This window comes from Entelurus aequoreus, linkage group LG01, assembly GCF_033978785.1.
Source record: "Entelurus aequoreus isolate RoL-2023_Sb linkage group LG01, RoL_Eaeq_v1.1, whole genome shotgun sequence".
Classification (NCBI taxonomy): Eukaryota; Metazoa; Chordata; class Actinopteri; order Syngnathiformes; family Syngnathidae; genus Entelurus; species Entelurus aequoreus.
Genome location: NC_084731.1, coordinates 95,795,837 through 95,817,314, shown reverse-complemented (window position 1 = coordinate 95,817,314; position 21,478 = coordinate 95,795,837). Strand labels below are relative to the sequence as shown.

The 21,478-nt window shown below is 37.4% G+C and overlaps 1 protein-coding gene across 1 annotated transcript in view; it reads right to left on the bottom strand.

Annotated features, from left to right (window-relative positions):
- The window catches only part of igfbp5a (insulin-like growth factor binding protein 5a), a 38,959-nt gene extending 26,542 nt beyond the window's left edge, over positions 1 to 12,417 (bottom strand). The window contains exon 1 of the mRNA XM_062062245.1: positions 12,069 to 12,417. Coding sequence (XP_061918229.1) covers positions 12,069 to 12,411 — 343 coding nt within the window. The 5' untranslated portion in view covers positions 12,412 to 12,417. The remainder of the gene's footprint in view (positions 1 to 12,068) is intronic.
- Between the last annotated feature and the right edge of the window lie 9,061 nt (positions 12,418 to 21,478).

Below are 21,478 nucleotides of genomic sequence, written 5' to 3'. Positions count from 1 at the left end.
TGAGCGAGGATGAAAGATTTGTGGATGAGTAAAGTGCAAGTGAAGGACTAGTGGGGAGTTGAAGCTATTCAGATAGGGAAGATGCTGTGAGAGCCGGGGGTGACCTGATATTCAGCTGGGAATGACTACAACAGTAAATAAACACAAGACATATATATACTCTATTAGCCACAACACAACCAGGCTTATATTTAATATGACACAAATTAATCCTGCATAAAAACACCTGCGTGTTTGTTATGCTAGCTCCTAGCTCCTCTGCTAGCTCCTAGCTCCACAGAACACGCCAATACAATTCAAACACCTGATCAACACACACAATCACTCAGCCCAAAAGACCGTTCACCTAACCCAAGGTTCATAAAGCTTATATATTTTTAAAAAGTTACGTACATACGCAAAAAAAATGTTGCGCACATACGGTCAAGCGATCAAATGTTTAGAAGCCAAAGCTGCATACTCACGGTAGCACGTCTGCGTCTTTGTCATCCAAATCAAAGTAATCCTGGTAAGAGTCTGTGTTGTCCCAGTTCTCTACAGGCGTCTGTGTATCGAAGTCAAAAGTCGTCCTGGTTAGAGTCACCGTTATCCGAGTTCTTCCATCTTGACTGCATCTTTCGGGAATGTAAACAAAGACGCGCCGGCTGTGTACTGTTGTTGCTGACTTCGTTCGAAAAATACGTCCGTTTCGCACCGACAACTTTCTTCTTTGCTTGCTCAGCTTCTTTCTCCATAATGCAATGAACATAATTGCAACAGATTCACGAACACAGATGTCCAGAATACTGTGGAATTATGAAATGAAAACAGAGCTTTTTCGTATTGGCTTCAATGTGGAAGGCATACCCGTGTTCCCCGGGCTACGTCACGCGCATACGTCATCCTCAGAGGCGTTTCGAACCGGAAGTTTAGCGGCAAATTTAAAATGTCACTTTATAAGTTAACCCGGCCGTATTGGCATGTGTTATAATGTTAAGATTCCATCATTGATATATAAACTATCAGACTGCGTGGTCGGTAGTAGTGGCTTTCAGTAGGCCTTTAATTACCGATATCAACCGAAACCGATATATACAGTCGTGGAATTAACACATTATTATGCCTAATTTTGTTGTGATGCCCCGCTGGATGCATTAAACAATGTAACAAGGTTTCCCAAAATATATCAACTCAAGTTATGGAAAAAAATGCCAACATGGCACTGCCATATTTAGTATTGAAGTCACAAAGTGCATTTTTTTTTTTTTAACATGCCTCAAAACAGCAGCTTGGAATTTGGGACATGCTCTCCCTGAGAGAGCATGAGGAGGTTGAGGTGGGCGGGGTTGGGGAGGGGGTAGGGGCTAGTGGGGGGTGTATATTGTAGCGTCCCGGAAGAGTTAGTGCTGCAAGGGGTTCTGGGTATTTGTTCTGTTGTGTTTATGTTGTGTTACGGTGCGGATGTTCTCCCAAAATGTGTTTGTCATTCTTCTTTGGTGTGGAGTCACAGTGTGGCGCATATTTGTAACAGTGTTAAAGTTGTTTATACGGCCACCCTCAGCCTTGCATTCACTTGTGTGTGTGAAAAGCCGTAGATCAGGGGTGTCAAACGTAAGGCCCGTGGGCCGGAACAGGCCCGTGAACAGGTTTTATCCGGCCCGCGGGATGAGTTTACTGAGTATAAAAATGAGCCGAAATTTTTGAATGAAAGAAACTGCTGTTTTAATTGTGTCCACTAGATGTCACAATAGCAATTATTTGTGTCTTTCTAGATTATGCTACATATGTAAAAAAATTAAAAAATATATACCACACGATGTAAGCAAACTACATAAATAACATCCTGTAATTTGATTTTTATATATATTTTTTAATAATAATAATAGATTTTATTTGTAAAAAGCACTTTACATTGAGTAAACAACCTCAAAGTGCTACAGTGTTTAAAAAAAATAAAATAAAAAAAATAAATAAATTAGAAAAAATAAAAAGATAATAAAAAATAAAAAAAAACTAGAACAGCCAAATAGCTAAAACTAGTATGCATATATCTAAAAAAAAAAAAGCCTTTTTTAAAAAGAAGGGTTTTAAGCCTTTTTTAAAAGCATCCACAGTCTGTGGTGCCCTCAGGTGGTCAGGGAGAGCGTTCCACAGACTGGGAGCAGCGGAGCAGAAAGCCCGGTCTCCCATTGTTCACTAAAGTTGTCTTTATTTTTAAGTTATCGTGCCGTGATTTTACCGGTCCGGCCCACTTGGGAGTAGATTTTTCTCCATGTGGCCCCCCATCTAAAATGAGTTTGACACCCCTGCCGTAGATATTATGTGACTGGACCGGCATGCAAAGGCAGTACCTTTAAGGTTTATTGGCGCTCTGCGGACATAAAAGTCATACATTTTACTTTTTGAAAACGATAATTTTGAAACCGATACCGATAATTTCCGATAATACATTTTAAAGTATTTATCGGCCAATAATATCGGCAGTCCGATATAATCGGACATCTCTACTGTTCACATTACACTGTGGAACCACAGTTTTCATTTCCAAAAAAATCAGACAAAGATCAAATTGGAAGAAAACCAAAAAATATTTGTACCCGTAAATGTCACCAGCGTGGAGGTAGCTTGAGCGACGTGACCCCATGCAGAAGACGAGAGGCAGATGGTGAGAGAAACACAATATTCTTTCAAATAAATAAAGAAAACACACTCACGGGGGAAAAAAAGCGAACGTAGGAACAAAAGAAGGCGAGTGCAGCCAAAAAGGGCACGGGACAAGGAACTTCATTGAACAACACATGTTAGGGGCGGTATGGCGTAGTGGGTAGAGCGGCCGTGCCAGAAACCTGAGCTACTCCTGGTCATACATTGCAACATTTGCATTTCAAAATATGGAAAATATGGGTAAATAAATGGTAATTTTCATTGTCATTACAAATGGCCTGTAAATCAATAAAAACATAATTATTTTTTTCTTAGCCTGGTATTGAAGTCATGTCCTTTGGCTTATGTAATTTATTGCTCAATGTTAGAGAAAATCATGAGGAAGTTTAAGCAGCTGCTTGCTCTTCAGGTAAAGAATATAAGTCACCTATCCGTCAAGCTGTTCATACCAACTCTTAATTTTGGGGGTTTTCGTCGTCTTCACGTCCATTTATTTCCCTTTGCGATGATGATTTGATTGAATCACATGCAACTCCTTGGCAGTTTATTTTGTGAAACTACAAAATAAGAGTACTGGACAGGAACTTAAAACGCCACACAAATGAGAACAAACACAATACCAGTCCAAAACAGTCAAAAAGGTGTGACACTAAATCCAATGAATCCGTTCAAGACACCCAAAAACCATATTTTTTGAAAAAGATTCAAGAAAAAAATAAAAAAATAAAATATTTTTTAGTGGAGATTTCGGTGGTTTATCCGTTGTACAATGCTCAATACCTGCGATGAGGTGGCGACTTGTCCAGGGTGTACCCCGCCTTCCGCCCGAATGCAGCTGAGATAGGCTCCAGCACCCCCCGCGACCCCAAAAAAGGGACAAGCGGTAGAAAATGGATGGATGGATGGATGGAATGCTCAATACCGGGATAGAGCGGAATATACGTTAGGTCAGGAAAAAAACACAGAGGGTATTTCATCCCTACAAGCCTGTTTCGCAGGTTTCCCTGCTCTTCAGGCTTCCAGCCATACATCCATTTTCTACCGCTTGTTCCCATCGGGGTCGTGGGGGGTCGCTGGAGCTTATCTCAGCTGCATTCAGGCGGTAGGCGGGGTACACCCTGGACAAGTCGCCACCTCATCGCAGGGCCAACACAGACAGACAACATTCACACTCACATTCACACACTAGGGCCAATGTAGTGTTGCCAATCAACCTATCCCCAGGTGCATGTTTTTGGAGGTGGGAGGAAGCCGGAGCCGGAGAACCCAGAGGGAACCCACGCAGTCGCTGGAAGAACATGCAAACTCCACACAGAAAGAGAGAAGAACATGCAAACTCCACACAGAAAGATCCCGAGCCCAGGATTGCACCCAGGGGGGAGGTATTATTTTACTTTTATAATTTTTTTGTATTTTTTGTATTTTTGCATTTTACATTTTTTTGGGGGGGGGGGGGAACAAAAAAAAGTTTCTGTTTTCTCAGTACCTGTATTAGGATTTACCTATCAAATGAATAAATACACATTATAAAAAATAAAATAAAAATAAAGTGTATTTTTTGTCATTATCATTTTGGGCTGAAAATAATCAGGGGCGGCCCTTGTTTTTCGAGAATAGCTTTGGTCTGAAGTGTTGCCATGATGTAATAATTGGGCTTTTGGTGCAGCCCAATGACTTAATGAATGCTAATTTCACTTACCTCAACTCTTTTTTTCTTTGTTGTTGTTGTTTTTATTCAGTGGCACTTCTTTGTATGTTTGTGATTTTTATTTTTGTTGTTACCTTTCCCCCCCCCCCCTTTTAGTCAGTTATTGTGATTCTCTACCTGCTCGCGGTGAAGAGGAAGGCAGTACATTGCTACCCACTGTGACTGAAATGTAGGACGGGGGGTATTATTTTACTTTTTTAATTTCTTTTGTATTTTTTTTATTTTTTTTTCTATTTTAAATTATAATTTTTTGGGGGGGCGGGGGCAAAAAAAAGTGTCTATTTTCTCAGTACATGTATTATAATTTCCCTATCAAATGAATAAATAAATATTAAAATAAAATATAATATAGAATACAAAAAATAAATAAATATAATCTGAAAATAATCAGGGGCGGCCCTTGTTTTTCGAGAATAGCTTTGGTCTGAAGTGTTGCCATGATGTAATAATTGGGCTTTTGGTGCCGCCCAATGACTTAGTTTAGTTTAGTTTATTAAGGATCCCCATTAGTTTACACCGCAGTGGAGACTATTCTTCCTGGGGTCCAGGAATTTAAATTTAAATGTAATCTTTTTTTTGGGGGGGGGGGGGGGGGAACAAAAAAAAGTGTATTTTTTCCTCAGTACCTGTATTATGATTTCCCTATCAAATGAATAAATAAATATTATAAAATAAATTAAAAATAAAGTGGAAGTGGGTATTATTTAACTTTTATAATTTTTTTGTAATTTTTGTATTTTTGCATTTTACATATTTTCTCAGTACCTGTATTATGATTTCCCTATCAAATGAATGAATACATATTATAAAAAATAAAATACAAATTAAGTGCATTTTTTTTTGTCATTAACATTTTGGGCTGGAAATAATCAGGGGCGGCCCTTGTTTTTCGAGAATATCTTGGGGGGGGGGGGTGGGGGGGTGAACAAAATAAAGTGTCTCTTTTCTCAGTACATGTATTATAATTTCCCTATCAAATGAATAAATAAATATTATAAAAAAATAAAATAAAAAGTGTATTTTTTTTGTAACTAAAATTTTGTGCAGAAAATAATCAATTGATTTTCGAGAATATCTTTGGTCTGAAGTGTTGCAATTATGTAATAATTGGGCTTTTAGCGCCGCCCAATGACCAAATGAATAATTAATGGAGTTGAGAGGGGGTATTATTTTACTTTTATTATTTTCTGTAATTTTTTGTACTTTTGTATTTTAAATAACTTTTTTTTTTTTTAACAAAAAAGTGTCTCTTTTCTCAGTACATGTATTATAATTTCACTATTCAATGAATAAATAAAATCTTATAAAAAAAATAAAAAATAAAGTGTATTTTTTTTGTAATTAAAATTTTGTGCTGAAAATATAAGGGGGCGGCCCTTGTTTTTCGAGAATATCTTTGGTCTGAAGTGTTGCCATGGTGTAATAATTGGGCTTTTAGTGCCGCCCAATGACCAAATTAATAATTAATGGGGTTGAGAGGGGGTATTATTTTACTTGTATTATTTTTCTGTAATTTTTGTATTTTTTGTATTTTAAATTACATTTTTTTTGGGGGGGGGGGGGGGGGGGGTGAACCAAAAAAAGTGTCTCTTTTCCTCTTTTCTCAGCACATGTATTATAATTTCCCTATCAAATGAATAAATAAATATGATAAAAAAATAATAATAATAAAGTGTATTTTTTTGTAACTAAAATTTTGTGCAGAAAATAATCAATTGTTTTTCGAGAATATCTTTGGTCTGAAGTGTTTGCAATTTTGTAATAATTGGGCTTTTAGTGCCGCCCAATGACCAAATGAATAATTAATGGGGTTGAGAGGGGGTATTATTTTACTTTTATTATTTTTCTGTAATTTTTTTGTATTTTTGTATTTTAAATTACTTTTTTTTTTTAATAACAAAAAAGTGTCTCTTTTCTCAGTACATGTATTATAATTTCCCTATCCAATGAATAAATAAATCTTATAAAAAAAAATAAAAAAACGTGTATTTTTTTGTAATTAACATTTTGTGCTGAAAATAATCAGGGGCGGCCCTTGTTTTTCGAGAATATCGTTGGTCTGAAAGTGTTGCCATGAGGTAATAATTGGGCTTTTCGTGTCGCCCAATGACTTATTGAATAATAATTTCACTTACCTCAAACTTAAGAAGTGTCTCTTTTCTCAGTACATGTATTATAATTTCCCTATCAAATGAATAAATAAATATTATTAAAAAAAAAAAAAAATAAAGTGTATTTTTTTGTAACTAAAATTTTGTGCAGAAAATAATCAATTGTTTTTCGAGAATATCTTTGGTCTGAAGTGTTTGCAATTTTGTAATAATTGGGCTTTTAGTGCCGCCCAATGACCAAATGAATAATTAATGGGGTTGAGAGGGGGTATTATTTTACTTTTATTATTTTTCTGTAATTTTTTTGTATTTTTGTATTTTAAATTACTTTTTTTTTTTAATAACAAAACATTGTCTCTTTTCTCAGTACATGTATTATAATTTCCCTATCCAATGAATAAATAAATCTTATAAAAAAATTTTAAAAAAAGTGTATTTTTTTTGTAATTAACATTTTGTGCTGAAAATAATCAGGGGCGGCCCTTGTTTTTCGAGAATATCTTTGGTCTGAAGTGTTGCCGTGGTGTAATAAATGGGCTTTTGGTGCCGCCCAATGACTTAATGAATAATTAACATATAGAAAGTGTTAGATTTTGAGAAAATTAAATATAATCTGAGGGGTACACCAAATTAATAAATATTAGAAAAAAAACTAAAAAAAAAAAAAGTGTATTTTTTTTGTCATGGGGGGGCCCTCAAATTAAAATTTTGGGCTGAATATAATCATTTTTCGAGAATATCTTTGATCTGGTGTTGCCATGATGTAATAATTGGGCTTTTGGTGCTGCCCAATGACTAAATGAATAATAATTTCACTTACCTCACACATAAAAAGTGTCTCTTTTCTCAGTACATGTATTATAATTTCCCTATCCAATGAATAAAAAAATATTATTAAAAAAATTAAAAATAAAGTGTATTTTTTTTGCAATTAAATTTTTTTGCTGAAAATAATCAGGGGCGGCCTTTGTTTTTCGAGAATATCTTTGGTCTGAAGTGTTGCCATGGTGTAATAATTGGGCTTTTAGTGCCGCCCAATGACTTAATGAATAATAATTTCACTTACCTCAAACATAAAAAGTGTCTCTTTTCTCAGTACATGTATTATAATTTCCCTATCCAATGAATAAATAAATCTTATAAAAAAATAAAAAATAAAGTGTATTTTTTTGTAATTAACATTTTGTGCTGAAAATAATCAGGGGCGGCCCTTGTTTTTCGAGAATATCTTTGGTCTGAAGTGTTGCCATGGTGTAATAATTGGGCTTTTGGTGCCGCCCAATGGCTTATTGAATAATAATTCCACTTACCTCAAACTTAAAAAGTGTCTCTTTTCTCAGGACATGTATTATAATTTCCCTATCCAATGAATAAATTAATCTTATAAAAAAAAAAAAAAAAAAAAAGTGTATTTTTTTTGCAATTAAATTTTTTTGCTGAGCCCAATGGCTTGTTTTTCGAGAATATCTTTGGTCTGAAGTGTTGCCATGGTGTAATAATTGGGCTTTTAGTGCCCCCCAATGACCAAATTAATAATTAATGGGGTTGAGAGGGGGTATTATTTTACTTTTATTATTTTTCTGTAATTTTTGTATTTTTTGTATTTTAAATTACATTTTTTTTTTGGGGGGGGGGGGGTGAACAAAATAAAGTGTCTCTTTTCTCAGTACATGTATTATAATTTCCCTATCAAATGAATAAATAAATATTATAAAAAAAATTAAAATTAAAGTGTATTTTTTTTGTAACTAAAATTTTGTGCAGAAAATAATCAATTGTTTTTCGAGAATATCTGTGGTCTGAAGTGTTTGCAATTTTGTAATAATTGGGCTTTTAGTGCCGCCCAATGACCAAATGAATAATTAATGGGGTAGAGAGGGGGTATTATTTTACTTTTATTATTTTTCTGTAATTTTTTAGTATATTTTTGTATTTTAAATTACCGTATTTCCTTGAATAGCCGCAGGGGCGTTAATTAATTTAAAACCTCCTGTCACTCCTGCGTTTACCGGAAACCGGCGAGATGGCCGTGCATGCGGTAATTATTTTAAAACCTCTTCTCACTCCGGCGTTTACCAAAAGGAATCCATAAAATTTAGGCGTGCGCTTTGAGTGTGATGTAAGCATACCATCATGAAAAGCACATTTAATTAAAAAAACGTTATTATGGTCTTACCTGTACTTATAAATGGAGTCCATTTGCAGCTCCTTCTGACCAAAAGCATCGATAACTTGTTTATAGAAGTCTTCCTTATTTTCTTTCTTCAGTTTTAAAAGTCTCTGTTTCGATGGAGATATTCCTTTAATTATTACCTCCTGCTTCCATTGAAAGTCCAGTTTAGAAAACTGTTTTATTTTAGATACTGGTATGCAATCCTCCATCTGAAAAAAAATCTCTTGCTGCGTGTGTTCACTTCTTCTGCAGTACCGGAAGTCGCAAGAAGGATCACTAGCGCGGCAGCGCCCTCTACCACCAGGAGGCGGGAGTCATTTAATGACTTATACAGTATTTCACACACGCAGCTACGGTATATTAATAAAACATAGCTGCTTACTGTTCTCTTTAGCATACTGTACCGGTATTCAATAGCTTGGACCTTAAATCCTACTGAATAGCTCTTTATCTTTTTTCCTTTGTGCGATTGTAAGCAGCTTCCTCCATTTTGAAAATGAGGACAGATGCGTCACTCGTGACGTAACGAATTTGACCCGGTGGAAGTTCTAGCCATATGCTAAATATTTTGCGAAACGAGTTTGACCCGGCGAAAATTATAGACATGCGATAATAAAATTAATATTTTGCGAAACGAATTTGATCCAGCTTCAATAATAAACCGGCGATAAGGCCAAGCATGCGTTAATTATTTTGAGAAACGACTTTGACCCGGCAGTAATTCTAGACGTGCGAATACTATATTCCCTGCGCCAATTCAAGGAAATACGGTACTTTTTTTTTTTTTTTAAACAAAAAAGTGCTCTTTTCTCAGTACATGTATTATAGTTTCCCTATCCAACGAATAAATAAATCTTATAAAAAAAATAAAAAATAAAGTGTATTTTTTTTGTAATTAACATTTTGTGCTGAAAATAATCAGGGGCGGCCCTTGTTTTTCGAGAATATCTTTGGTCTGAAGTGTTGCCATGGTGTAATAATTGGGCTTTTAGTGCCCCCCAATGACCAAATTAATAATTAATGGGGTTGAGAGGGGGTATTATTTTACTTTTATTATTTTTCTGTAATTTTTTTATTTTTTGTATTTTAAATTACATTTTTTTTGTGGGGGGGGGGGGTGAACAAAATAAAGTGTCTCTTTTCTCAGTACATGTATTATAATTTCCCTATCAAATGAATAAATAAATATTATTTAAAAAAAAAAATAATAAAGTGTATTTTTTTTGTAATTAACATTTTGTGCTGAAAATAATCAGGGGCGGCCCTTGTTTTTCGAGAATATCTTTGGTCTGAAGTGTTGCCATGGTGTAATAATTGGGCTTTTGGTGCCGCCCAATGGCTTATTGAATAATAATTCCACTTACCTCAAACTTAAAAAGTGTCTCTTTTCTCAGGACATGTATTATAATTTCCCTATCCAATGAATAAATTAATCTTATAAAAAAATAAAAAAATAAAAAGTGTATTTTTTTTGCAATTAAATTTTTTTGCTGAAAATAATCAGGGGCGGCCCTTGTTTTTCGAGAATATCTTTGGTCTGAAGTGTTGCCATGGTGTAATAATTGGGCTTTTAGTGCCCCCCAATGACCAAATTAATAATTAATGGAGTTGAGAGGGGGTATTATTTTACTTTTATTATTTTTCTGTAATTTTTGTATTTTTTGTATTTTAAATTACATTTTTTTTTGGGGGGGGGGGGGGTGAACAAAATAAAGTGTCTCTTTTCTCAGTACATGTATTATAATTTCCCTATCAAATGAATAAATAAATATTATAAAAAAAATAAAAATTAAAGTGTATTTTTTTGTAACTAAAATTTTGTGCAGAAAATAATCAATTGTTTTTCGAGAATATCTGTGGTCTGAAGTGTTTGCAATTTTGTAATAATTGGGCTTTTAGTGCCGCCCAATGACCAAATGAATAATTAATGGGGTAGAGAGGGGGTATTATTTTACTTTTATTATTTTTCTGTAATTTTTTTGTATATTTTTGTATTTTAAATTACTTTTTTTTTTTTTTAAACAAAAAAGTGCTCTTTTCTCAGTACATGTATTATAGTTTCCCTATCCAACGAATAAATAAATCTTATAAAAAAAATAAAAAATAAAGTGTATTTTTTTTGTAATTAACATTTTGTGCTGAAAATAATCAGGGGCGGCCCTTGTTTTTCGAGAATATCTTTGGTCTGAAGTGTTGCCATGGTGTAATAATTGGGCTTTTAGTGCCCCCCAATGACCAAATTAATAATTAATGGGGTTGAGAGGGGGTATTATTTTACTTTTATTATTTTTCTGTAATTTTTTTATTTTTTGTAATTTAAATTACATTTTTTTTGTGGTGGGGGGGTGAACAAAATAAAGTGTCTCTTTTCTCAGTACATGTATTATAATTTCCCTATCAAATGAATAAATAAATATTATTAAAAAAAAATAAAAATAAAGTGTATTTTTTTTGTAATTAACATTTTGTGCTGAAAATAATCAGGGGCGGCCCTTGTTTTTCGAGAATATCTTTTGTCTGAAGTGTTGCCATGGTGTAATAATTGGGCTTTTAGTGCCGCCCAATGACTTAATGAATAATAATTTCACTTACCTCAAACATAAAAAGTGTCTCTTTTCTCAGTACATGTATTATAATTTCCCTATCCAATGAATAAATAAATCTTATAAAAAAAATAAAAAAAATAAAGTGTATTTTTTTGTAATTAACATTTTGTGCTGAAAATAATCAGGGGCGGCCCTTGTTTTTCGAGAATATCTTTGGTCTGAAGTGTTGCCATGGTGTAATAATTGGGCTTTTGGTGCCGCCCAATGGCTTATTGAATAATAATTCCACTTACCTCAAACTTAAAAAGTGTCTCTTTTCTCAGGACATGTATTATAATTTCCCTATCCAATGAATAAATTAATCTTATAAAAAAATAAAAAAATAAAAAGTGTATTTTTTTTGCAATTAAATTTTTTTGCTGAAAATAATCAGGGGCGGCCCTTGTTTTTCGAGAATATCTTTGGTCTGAAGTGTTGCCATGGTGTAATAATTGGGCTTTTAGTGCCCCCCAATGACCAAATTAATAATTAATGGGGTTGAGAGGGGGTATTATTTTACTTTTATTATTTTTCTGTAATTTTTGTATTTTTTGTATTTTAAATTACATTTTTTTTTGGGGGGGGGGGTGAACAAAATAAAGTGTCTCTTTTCTCAGTACATGTATTATAATTTCCCTATCAAATGAATAAATAAATATTATTTAAAAAAAATAAAAATAAAGTGTATTTTTTTTGTAATTAACATTTTGTGCTGAAAATAATCAGGGGCGGCCCTTGTTTTTCGAGAATATCTTTGGTCTGAAGTGTTGCTATGGTGTAATAATTGGGCTTTTAGTGCCGCCCAATGACTTAATGAATAATGAATGGCAATATAGAAAGTGGCCTACCTTTGGAAGGGTGCAGCAGTTTATACAACTTCTCGTTCCTGCACACGCCGCGGCCGTGCAGGAGGGCGTGCAGCGGCTTCTCCTCGCCGCTCTTGGGGAGGCAGCGCAATCCGCGGGCGCACGGCCCGGTGTACACGCCGCACGGCCGGCCCTCCTCCAGCGCGCACGTCAGGCAGCAGCCGCAGCCGGGCTCCTTCACCGCCTGGCACCCCGCCGGCACCGGCGGACACAGGGAGCGGGCCTTCGGGTCGCACGGCTCGCACGGCACGTACGACGCGCCGCAGCCGGCGATGACGAGCAGGGGGAGCAGCAGGAGGGGCAGACGCAGCATCGATCCGAACATCAAACATCCACAGGTGTGCAAAAAAAATAATCTTTTTTTTTTTTTTTTTATCCCTTCAACTTTTCAAAAAAAAAAAAAAAAAAAAAAAAAAAATCTGTTCTATAGATTCCCACTTCTCCAATTGCGCGCGCAAAAAAAAAAATGCGCGTCTATTTCCCTCCTCGGTGCCGTGCGTGTGAGCAGAATGTTTAATCTGCAGCTGGCGTTGAGCTTTCCTTGGGGGGGTGGAGGGGGAGAGAGAGAGGAAGAAGCAGCCAGAGGCGAAGGCTCTAACGATGGGGACGTCAAAGACGGCGTGGAGGGGGAGGCGCACTTGTCAATGCTGTGATGCTGATTCTGCAGGGCGGGTGCTGGCATGCCTTCAGACGTGCCAGATAGGAAGATGATGATGATGTGACCGAGGGCGACTCAGCAGGATCACCTCCCCCCCCCATCCCCCCCCCCACCCCTACACTGCTGTGCGCCAACATTTCCCAGCAAACATGACCGTGTTTTTTTTTTTGTAAATTCAACTTGAATGAGGGTGTCAAACAAGAACAGGTTTTATCCGGCCCCGTGTGATCAGTTTGCCAAGTATTAAAATGAGCCTCTTTTTTTTTTTTTTTAAACAAAAATAAACTGCTGTTCTAAATGTGTCCACTGGATGTCACAATAGCAATTCTGTTAGGCAAGCAAACGGTTTAAAACACCTTCATCTCCGTGATATAGCTAAAAATGTGTTCCGTTTTTTGTCACAACGGGGTTTTTGCAGACGGACCACCATACTTGCCAACCTTAAAACCTCCGAATTCGGGAGATTAGGGGGGCTGGGGGGCAGGGGGGGGTTGGTGGTAGCGGGGGTGTATATCGTAGCCCGGAAGAGTTAGATTTAGATTTAGATTTAGATTTAGATTTTTATTAAGGATCCCCATTAGCTGGTTGCCTCAACAACCCACTAGTCTTCCTGGGGTCCACAATTCAATACAATTACAAGTAAAAGCCTATAAATATAACTACACAATACAGAAAAAAAAATAAAAGCATCAATAAAAACAACAACTTACGGTCACAGAATAATAATTACCATATAAATATAACTACACAATATAAAACCAAACAAATCATCAACAAGCACACTAATTTAAAAACTCAGATAAAATATCACTCTCTTTTTAAAAACCTGTTTACTTTCAATGCTGGTGAGAATTCGAGGCAGGTTATTCCAGAGCGATACAGATCTATAAATAAAAGATGTCCGCAAAGCATTCTTCCTGGGACGAGGGAGTACAAAATGCCCCTCACTGGATGCCCTGGTATTGTGATTATGTATAGTGCTACTGTGAACTATTTGGGCCAAGAGAAGAGCAAAGTTAGGGCTGCAAGGGATTCTGGGTATTTGTTCTGTTGTGTTTATGTTGTGTTACGGTGCGGATGTTCTCCCGAAATGTGTTTGTCATTCTTGTTTGGTGCGGGTTCACAGTGTGCCGCATATATGTAACAGTGTTTATACGGCCACCCTCAGTGTGACCTGTATGGCTGTTGATCAAGTATGCCTTGCATTCACTTGTGTGTGTGAATAGACCCAGCAGCTGTCTGTGTGGAGGAAAAGCGGACGTGACGACAGGTTGTAGAGGACGCTAAAGCCAGTGTCTTTAAGGCACGCCCCTCAATATTGTTGTCCGGGTGGAAATCAGGAGAAATTCGGGAGAATGATTGCCCCGGGAGATTTTCGGGAGGGGCACTGAAATTCGGGAGTCTCCCGGTAAAATCGGGAGGGTTGGCAAGTATGCGGAACACTCCGGACATGGCGTGCAGGTAGGAACATGATTTAATTATCAAAACTCAAAGAGGTACAAAAAACAGAAAACGAGCCGACAGAACAACGTGTGTGGGGGGGTTGAGGTGGTTGGTTGGAGGGACAGGGTTTGGTGGTAGCAGGTGTGTATATTGTTGCCCGGAAGAGTTAGGGCTGCAAGGGATTCTGGGTATTTGTTCTGTTGTGTTTATGTTGTGTTACGGTGCGGATGTTCTCCCGAAATGTGTTTGTCATTCTTGTTTGGTGTGGGTTCACAGTGTGGCGCATATTTGTAACAGTGTTTATACGGCCACCCTCAGTGTGACCTGTATGGCTGTTGATCAAGTATGCCTTGCATTCACTTGTGTGTGTGAATAGACCCAGCAGCTGTCTGTGTGGAGGAAAAGCGGACGTGACGACAGGTTGTAGAGGACGCTAAAGCCAGTGTCTTTAAGGCACGCCCCTCAATATTGTTGTCCGGGTGGAAATCGGGAGAAATTCGGGAGAATGATTGCCCCGGGAGATTTTCGGGAGGGGCACTGAAATTCGGGAGTCTCCCGGAAAAATCGGGATGATTTTTTTTAAATTATCAAAACTCAAAGAGGTACAAAAAACAGAAAACGAGCCGACAGAACAGCGTGTGGGGGGGGGGGGGGGGGTTGAGGTGGTTGGTTGGAGGGACAGGGTTTGGTGGTAGCAGGTGTGTATATTGTTGCCCGGAAGAGTTAGGACTGCAGGGGATTCTGGGTATTTGTTCTGTTGTGTTTATGTTGTGTTACGGTGCGGACGTTCTCCCGAAATGTGTTTGTCATTCTTGTTTGGTGTGGGTTCACAGTGTGGCGCATATATGTAACAGTGTTAAAGTTGTTTATACGGCCGCCCTCGGTGTGACCTGTATGGTTGTTGATCAAGTATGTCTTGCAGTCACATACGTGTGTCTGTAGAAGACGCATACAACATGCGACTGGGCCGGCACGCTATTTGTATGGTAAAAAAGCGGACACGACCACAGGTTGTAGAGGACGCCATCACGGCACACCCTTAATATTGTTGTCCGGGTGAAAATCGGGAGAAATTCGGGAGAATGGTTGCTCCAGGAGATTTTCGGGAGGGGCACTGAAATTCGGGAGACTCCCGGAAAAATCGGGAAGGTTGGAAAGTATGATTAAGAGTGTTGCTAAAACGGCCTTCTTTCATCTCCGGGATATCGCTAAAATTTGTTCCGTTTTTGTCAAGACGGGGTTTTCGCAGACGGACCACTGCGGACATGGCGTGCAGGTACACTGCAAAAAGTCAGTGTTCTAAAACAAGAAGAAAAAAAAATACAAAAATGAGGGGTATTTTATTTGAACTAAGCAAAATTATCTGCCAATAGAACAAGAACATTTGGCTTGTCAAGACTTTCCAAAACAAGCATTTTTTTTAAACGTTTTCTGCCTGGTGGTGTGCCTCTGTATTTTTAAATGAAATAAATGTGCCTTGCCTCAGAAAAAAGGTTGAAAAACACTGAAATAGAGTACAGCTTCATATACATGACCATCATTTATTTCTGATTCCAACCATTGTTGTTGTTGTTTTTAAATCAGCCAACAAAGCAACTTCTGTCACTGCACTGCAAAAAGTCAGTGTTCAAAAACAAGAAGAAGAAAATACAAAAATGAGGGGTATTTTATTTGAACTAAGCAAAATTATCTGCCAATAGAACAAGAAAATTCGGCTTGTCAAGACTTTCCAAAACAAGTAAAAAAATTAGCTAACTTCAATGAACCCCAAAATACCTTAAAATAAGAATATTCTCACTATAGATGTCTGCCGATAAATGCTATAAAATGTAATATCGGAAATTATCGGTATCGTTTTTTTTATTGTCGGTATCATTTTTTTAAATGTAATTTTTTTTTTTTTAATTAAATCAACATAAAAAACACAAGATACACTTACAATTAGTGCACCAACCCAAAAAACCTCCCTCCCCCATTCACACTCATTCACACAAAAGGGTTGTTTCTTTGTGTTATTAATATTCTGGTTCCTACATTATATATCAATATATATCAATACAGTCTGCAAGGGATACAGTCCGTAAGCACACATGATTGTGCGTGCTGCTGGTCCACTAATAGTACTAACCTTTAACAGTTAATTTTACTCATTTTCATTCATTACTAGTTTCTAGGTAACTGTTTTTATATTGTTTTACTTTCTTTTTTATTCAAGAAAATGTTTTTAATTTATTCATCTTATTTTATTATTATTTTTTTTTTTTAAATGACCTTATCTTCACCATACCTGGTTGTCCAAATTAGGCATAATAATGTGTTAATTTCACGACTGTATATATAGGTATCGGTTGATATCGGTATCGGTTGATATCGGTATCTGTAATTAAAGATTTGGACAATATCGGAATATCGGATATTGGCGAAAAGCCATTATCGGACATCCCTAATTCTCACTAATAACAAGTGCACTTTTCTTGGTAGAGAAAAAAAATATATGTTGAAAAATATTCTTAAATGAAGTAAATGCTAGTGCCATTATCTTGACATAATGGTATGCGCTCGGCATTACATTTCTTGAAACCAGCAAACTTATACTAAAAACTAATTTATTGTTCTTAATGGAAAGGCAACAAGTCACCCGCTTGTTACTCTCGGGGTCTCCTAGCCGCTCAGGCAAATCATATTGTCGAAAAATGCATTTTTCCATCGATAACATGACATCATCACGCCAAATGCGTGCTCTTTCAGTCAATTAGTGCGCATATATACAGCCCGGCCCTCGGCCAAAATGTTTTTAATTGTAATTTTGAAGAATTTATGTGATTATGCATGAACTATTTATGTTCAAAATAGTTAGAAATGTCACATGTTAAATGTTTAAATATTAACTGTCAGTTTACTGTACTGTGCCAACTGTACTACTATATGAGTACGTGTTTTCTATTGTTTCATTGAAAATAAGACAGCAAAGTCCATTTGGCCGTCATCTGTTTTAATTATGAGACATAAGATGATGATGGGCGACTCAGCAGGATCACCTCCAGCAGGTTTTATCCGGCCCCATGTTTATGAGTTTGCCAAGTATTAAAATGAGCTGCTTTTAAAAAAAAAAAAAAAAAAGTTTAAACAAAATAAACTGCTGTTCTAAATGTATCCACTGGGTGTCTCAATAGCAATTCTGTTAGGCAAGCAAACGGTTTACAACACATAAAGAGTGTCGCTAAAACGGCCTTCTTTCATCTCCGTGATATCACTCAAATGTGTTCCGTTTTTTGTCACAACGGGGTTTTCGCAGCTTACTGCGGGGTTTGTTCTCCCGAAATGCAGACGGACCACTGCATGTAGGAACAAAATGACTTTGACACTTCATTTTCACTCCCGACGCCTTTGTCACCTTTTTTATTAATCCGTCCCAAGACCACGCCATACAAAAAAATAAATAATTACATTTCCCCATAAAAAAAATAAAAATACATCCAGACACCCGGAAATATTTACATAAACCCATTTTATAACAAAAATAGTATTACATGCAGAACACAATGTAAGACGTGTAAATAACAAATTAAATAGACCAATGGATACCAATATTTTGGTACCGGTACCTCTGCGTTCATTCGTCTCGTGTTCTTGTGTCGCCATCCAACAGCGTTCCTCTGTTTCCTGGTCATGAGCTGTGTGTCTCGTCTCCCCGTATTCCCTCTGGTTCCCTGGCTGCCTTTTTGGATCTCAACCTCTCGCCTGGACACGGACCTTGACGCCTCTCTCCCTGTCCCCTGACCTCAGAGCTTGCCTTGCCCTCCCTGGACTTCATCAACACGCACCTTCAACACCTCCCGGTAACACTCAACATATACTCACTTCACATAGTCGCACACCGTACACATTTTGGTTTAGTTCCACGCCTCATTTCCTATTGTATTTATAAATAAATAGAGCTAAACGACGTCCTTGCCTCTGTGCCGTCTTCTTCCCCCGCTGTACCGTAAAACGTATATAAACCTCTTCAGGCTGCGTTTGTGCACTCCAAACTGATCAGCAACAATTCTGATGGATCAGATCAGATAGGTCTTTATTGTCATTGCACAAGTACAACAAAACTTTGTTTTCAGCACAAACCCGTTCAAGATTAGACAAACAAACAGTGTAGAGGGTTACAGAACAGGAGCGCTGATGGGTCGCCACAAGGCGCCCCGTAAAAGATGGGAAAAAGAACATGCATCATATTGTAATTGTATGCATGTTCGAAATAAACTAACACCATAACCAAAACCAAGGTTTGTACGCCAAAGCATATATTTATTTTTGGTATGTGGTTTGTAAATGGTACAATGAGGGGGTCCTGAATTGAGGTAGTTTGCTATTAGTTCTTTCTGGAATCCAATAGTGTTTATCACTCTCTTAATCAACTTTCTGTGGCTCCATGGTGGCTAATTTTCAAGTTGTACAAATGAAATTAAAAAAGACAGAGTCTGTATGAGTGTTTAGTCATTTTGTGTGCGGTCTAGGAACAAATAAACCAATAATCCTGGGCGTCATTGTCTTTACAGTCCTAACTCTAAAAGAACCACAGACCATTCTTCACTGAGTCACATATGCATGAGAGTCTTTGTTTGGGCACACGATTCTGCAGGCAAACTGAGAGTTTGGTATGCGCAATGTTTGGCTTTATGATAACCAATACAAAAACTTTTTGGCAAACATTTCTGTCCAACACAATATATAGTAAGACAGAAAGTGAGGCTTACAAAAACCAATGTAGTACTGTAAAAATGTTAATATGTTGAAATGGGATTACTCAATTGGATTATCCAATTAATTGTTCTGTTTTATTCCCTCTCTTCCACCAATATATGTGTTCCCATAATCCAAGGCTATTCAACTACATATTGAAGAGGGCCGCAGTTTCAAGAGCCCAAGGGCTCAGGGGCCGGACATCCAAATGTGGATTATTTCGTCAAAAAGTGTTTCCGCAGGTTATAATTATTTGAAACTGCGTTTACTTGGTTGCAAAGTCAACACACGGGCTTTCACACCCCTCGTTACTTGTTTCCAGCGTGTGCAGCTAGTTAACAGTGTGAAGAAAAAGAAGCTCCAGTTTTTGTTGAGCATTGATGTTCCTTCCTTATTTTATTTCTTTACACTTCTTCATTCATTTAGGTTTGTATGACTGAAAATGTAAACATAAAATAAACATAACAAATGTAAATAATGTCCATTGTGTATTTCGCATACATAAAATAGAAGATTTAGAGTTGGTATATTGACACTAGGGTTGTCTCGATACCAAGATTGTGGTACCGCTACTGGTACCAAAATGAATTTCGATAATTTTCCAAAAAAGGGGAGCACAAAAAAATGGCATTATTGGCTTACCTACTCAGTGGCCTAGTGCAGTGGTCCCCAACCACCGGTTAGTATCGGGCCACGGCCGCACAAGAAATTTAAAAAAAAAAAAAAAAAAAAAAAGTTTTTTTTTTTTTTAAAATTAAATCAACATAAAAAACACAATATATACATTATATATCAATATAAATACAGTCTGCAGGGATACAGTCCGTAAGCACACATGATTGTATTTCTTTATGACAAAAAAAACCCCAAAAAAACAATTTTTTTTTTTTTTACTAAACCCCCCCTCCGGTCCGTGGGACAAATTTTCAAGCATTGTACAAAAAGGTTGGGGACCACTAGCCTAGTGGTTAGAGCAGTGGTTCTTAACCTTGTTGGAGGTACCGAACCCCACCAGCTTCATATGCACATTCACCGAACCCTTCTTTAGTTAAAAAAAAAAGGTTTTTTTTTTTTCAAAATTAAAGACAAAGTTATGTTTTTTTACTGGTGCACAAAATGAACCGTGCATGAACATCACCTTGTTCAAAGAACAACACAAACACAGTGCATGAACTCACAACAAATTACACACCTGCAAATCAACATGGAAAATTAGAGGGACAATTGTTTGGGGGGTATCCGTAATACGCCCATAGGGAGCAGTTTTTATTTACACGATGAGTTGGGTATGTGTTGACCTCAGCGGCGGAGGCTCCGCCGAACCCCTGAGGCCGACTCACCGAACCCCTAGGGTTCGATCGAACCCAGGTTAAGAACCACTGGGTTAGAGTGTCCGCCCTGAGATCGGTAGGTCGTGAGTTCAAACCCCAGCCGAGTCATACCAAAGACTATAAAAATGGGACCCATTACCTCCCTGCTTGGCACTCAGCATCAAGGGTTGGAATTGGGTGTTAAATCACCAAAAATGACTCCCGGGCGCGGCCACCAATTATGCCCACTGCACCCCTCACCTCCCAGGGGGTGAACAAGGGTGATGGGTCAAATGCAAAGAATAATTTTGCAACATCTAGTGTGTGTGTGACAATCATTGGTACTTTAACAAAACAATCTTAGGGTACATTAAATGTTTCTTATTGCAATCCAATACAAATGTTGTCCTTAACTAAAATAGTGAACATACAAGACAACTTGTCTTTTAGTTGTAAGTAAACAAACAAAGGCTCCTAATTAGTCTGATATTGTGTCATTAGTACTGTAAAAATGTTAATATGTTGAAATGTGATTAGTCAGTGGCATCACATATTCTAGAAACAACGTTACCTTTTCAACATTTGTGCAACTGTCTTAAACGTCCGGATGTTTGCCGTCTCACTGGTCCGGTGTGAAATGAGCTTTGCACACACTATGCTCGTGCTCGTCATTCGGCCCGACAACTGAAACTGACCTTTCAAATTCACTTACAAAGCTTTTATTCCTCGGCGTAGGTCAGGTTTCACTTTGCCCGCAGTCTCTCTTCACATGGTCTGACCCCTGTTTGACTTGCGCCCTTGACCTTTTTTTTCCAAAGCATCATATATCAGAGCCCTTCCACCCACCGACCCCCGGTTTGGTGCACATTTCAATGAATGCACACTATTCACGATGCCGAACTTATCATCTCTTCCCGAAGATCATACGACTAATATGCTCACACCCAACAATAGCCCATGTAATGAGTAACAAGTGGTTTATTTCGTGTCTTGGTAGCTGCTAGAACAGTGGTTCTTAACCTTGTTGGAGGCACCGAACCCCACCAGTTTCATACGCGCATTCACCGAACCCTCCCTCTTTTTCAAATTCAAGACAAAGTTATTATATGTTTTTGGTAACACTTTAGTATGGGGAACATATTCTAAGTAACAAAGACTTCATTTAGAGTTATTTGGTTTGGGTTAGGGTTAGGGTTAGAGGGTTAGGGTTAGGGCCAGGGTTAGAGGGTTAGGGTTAGGGTTAGAGG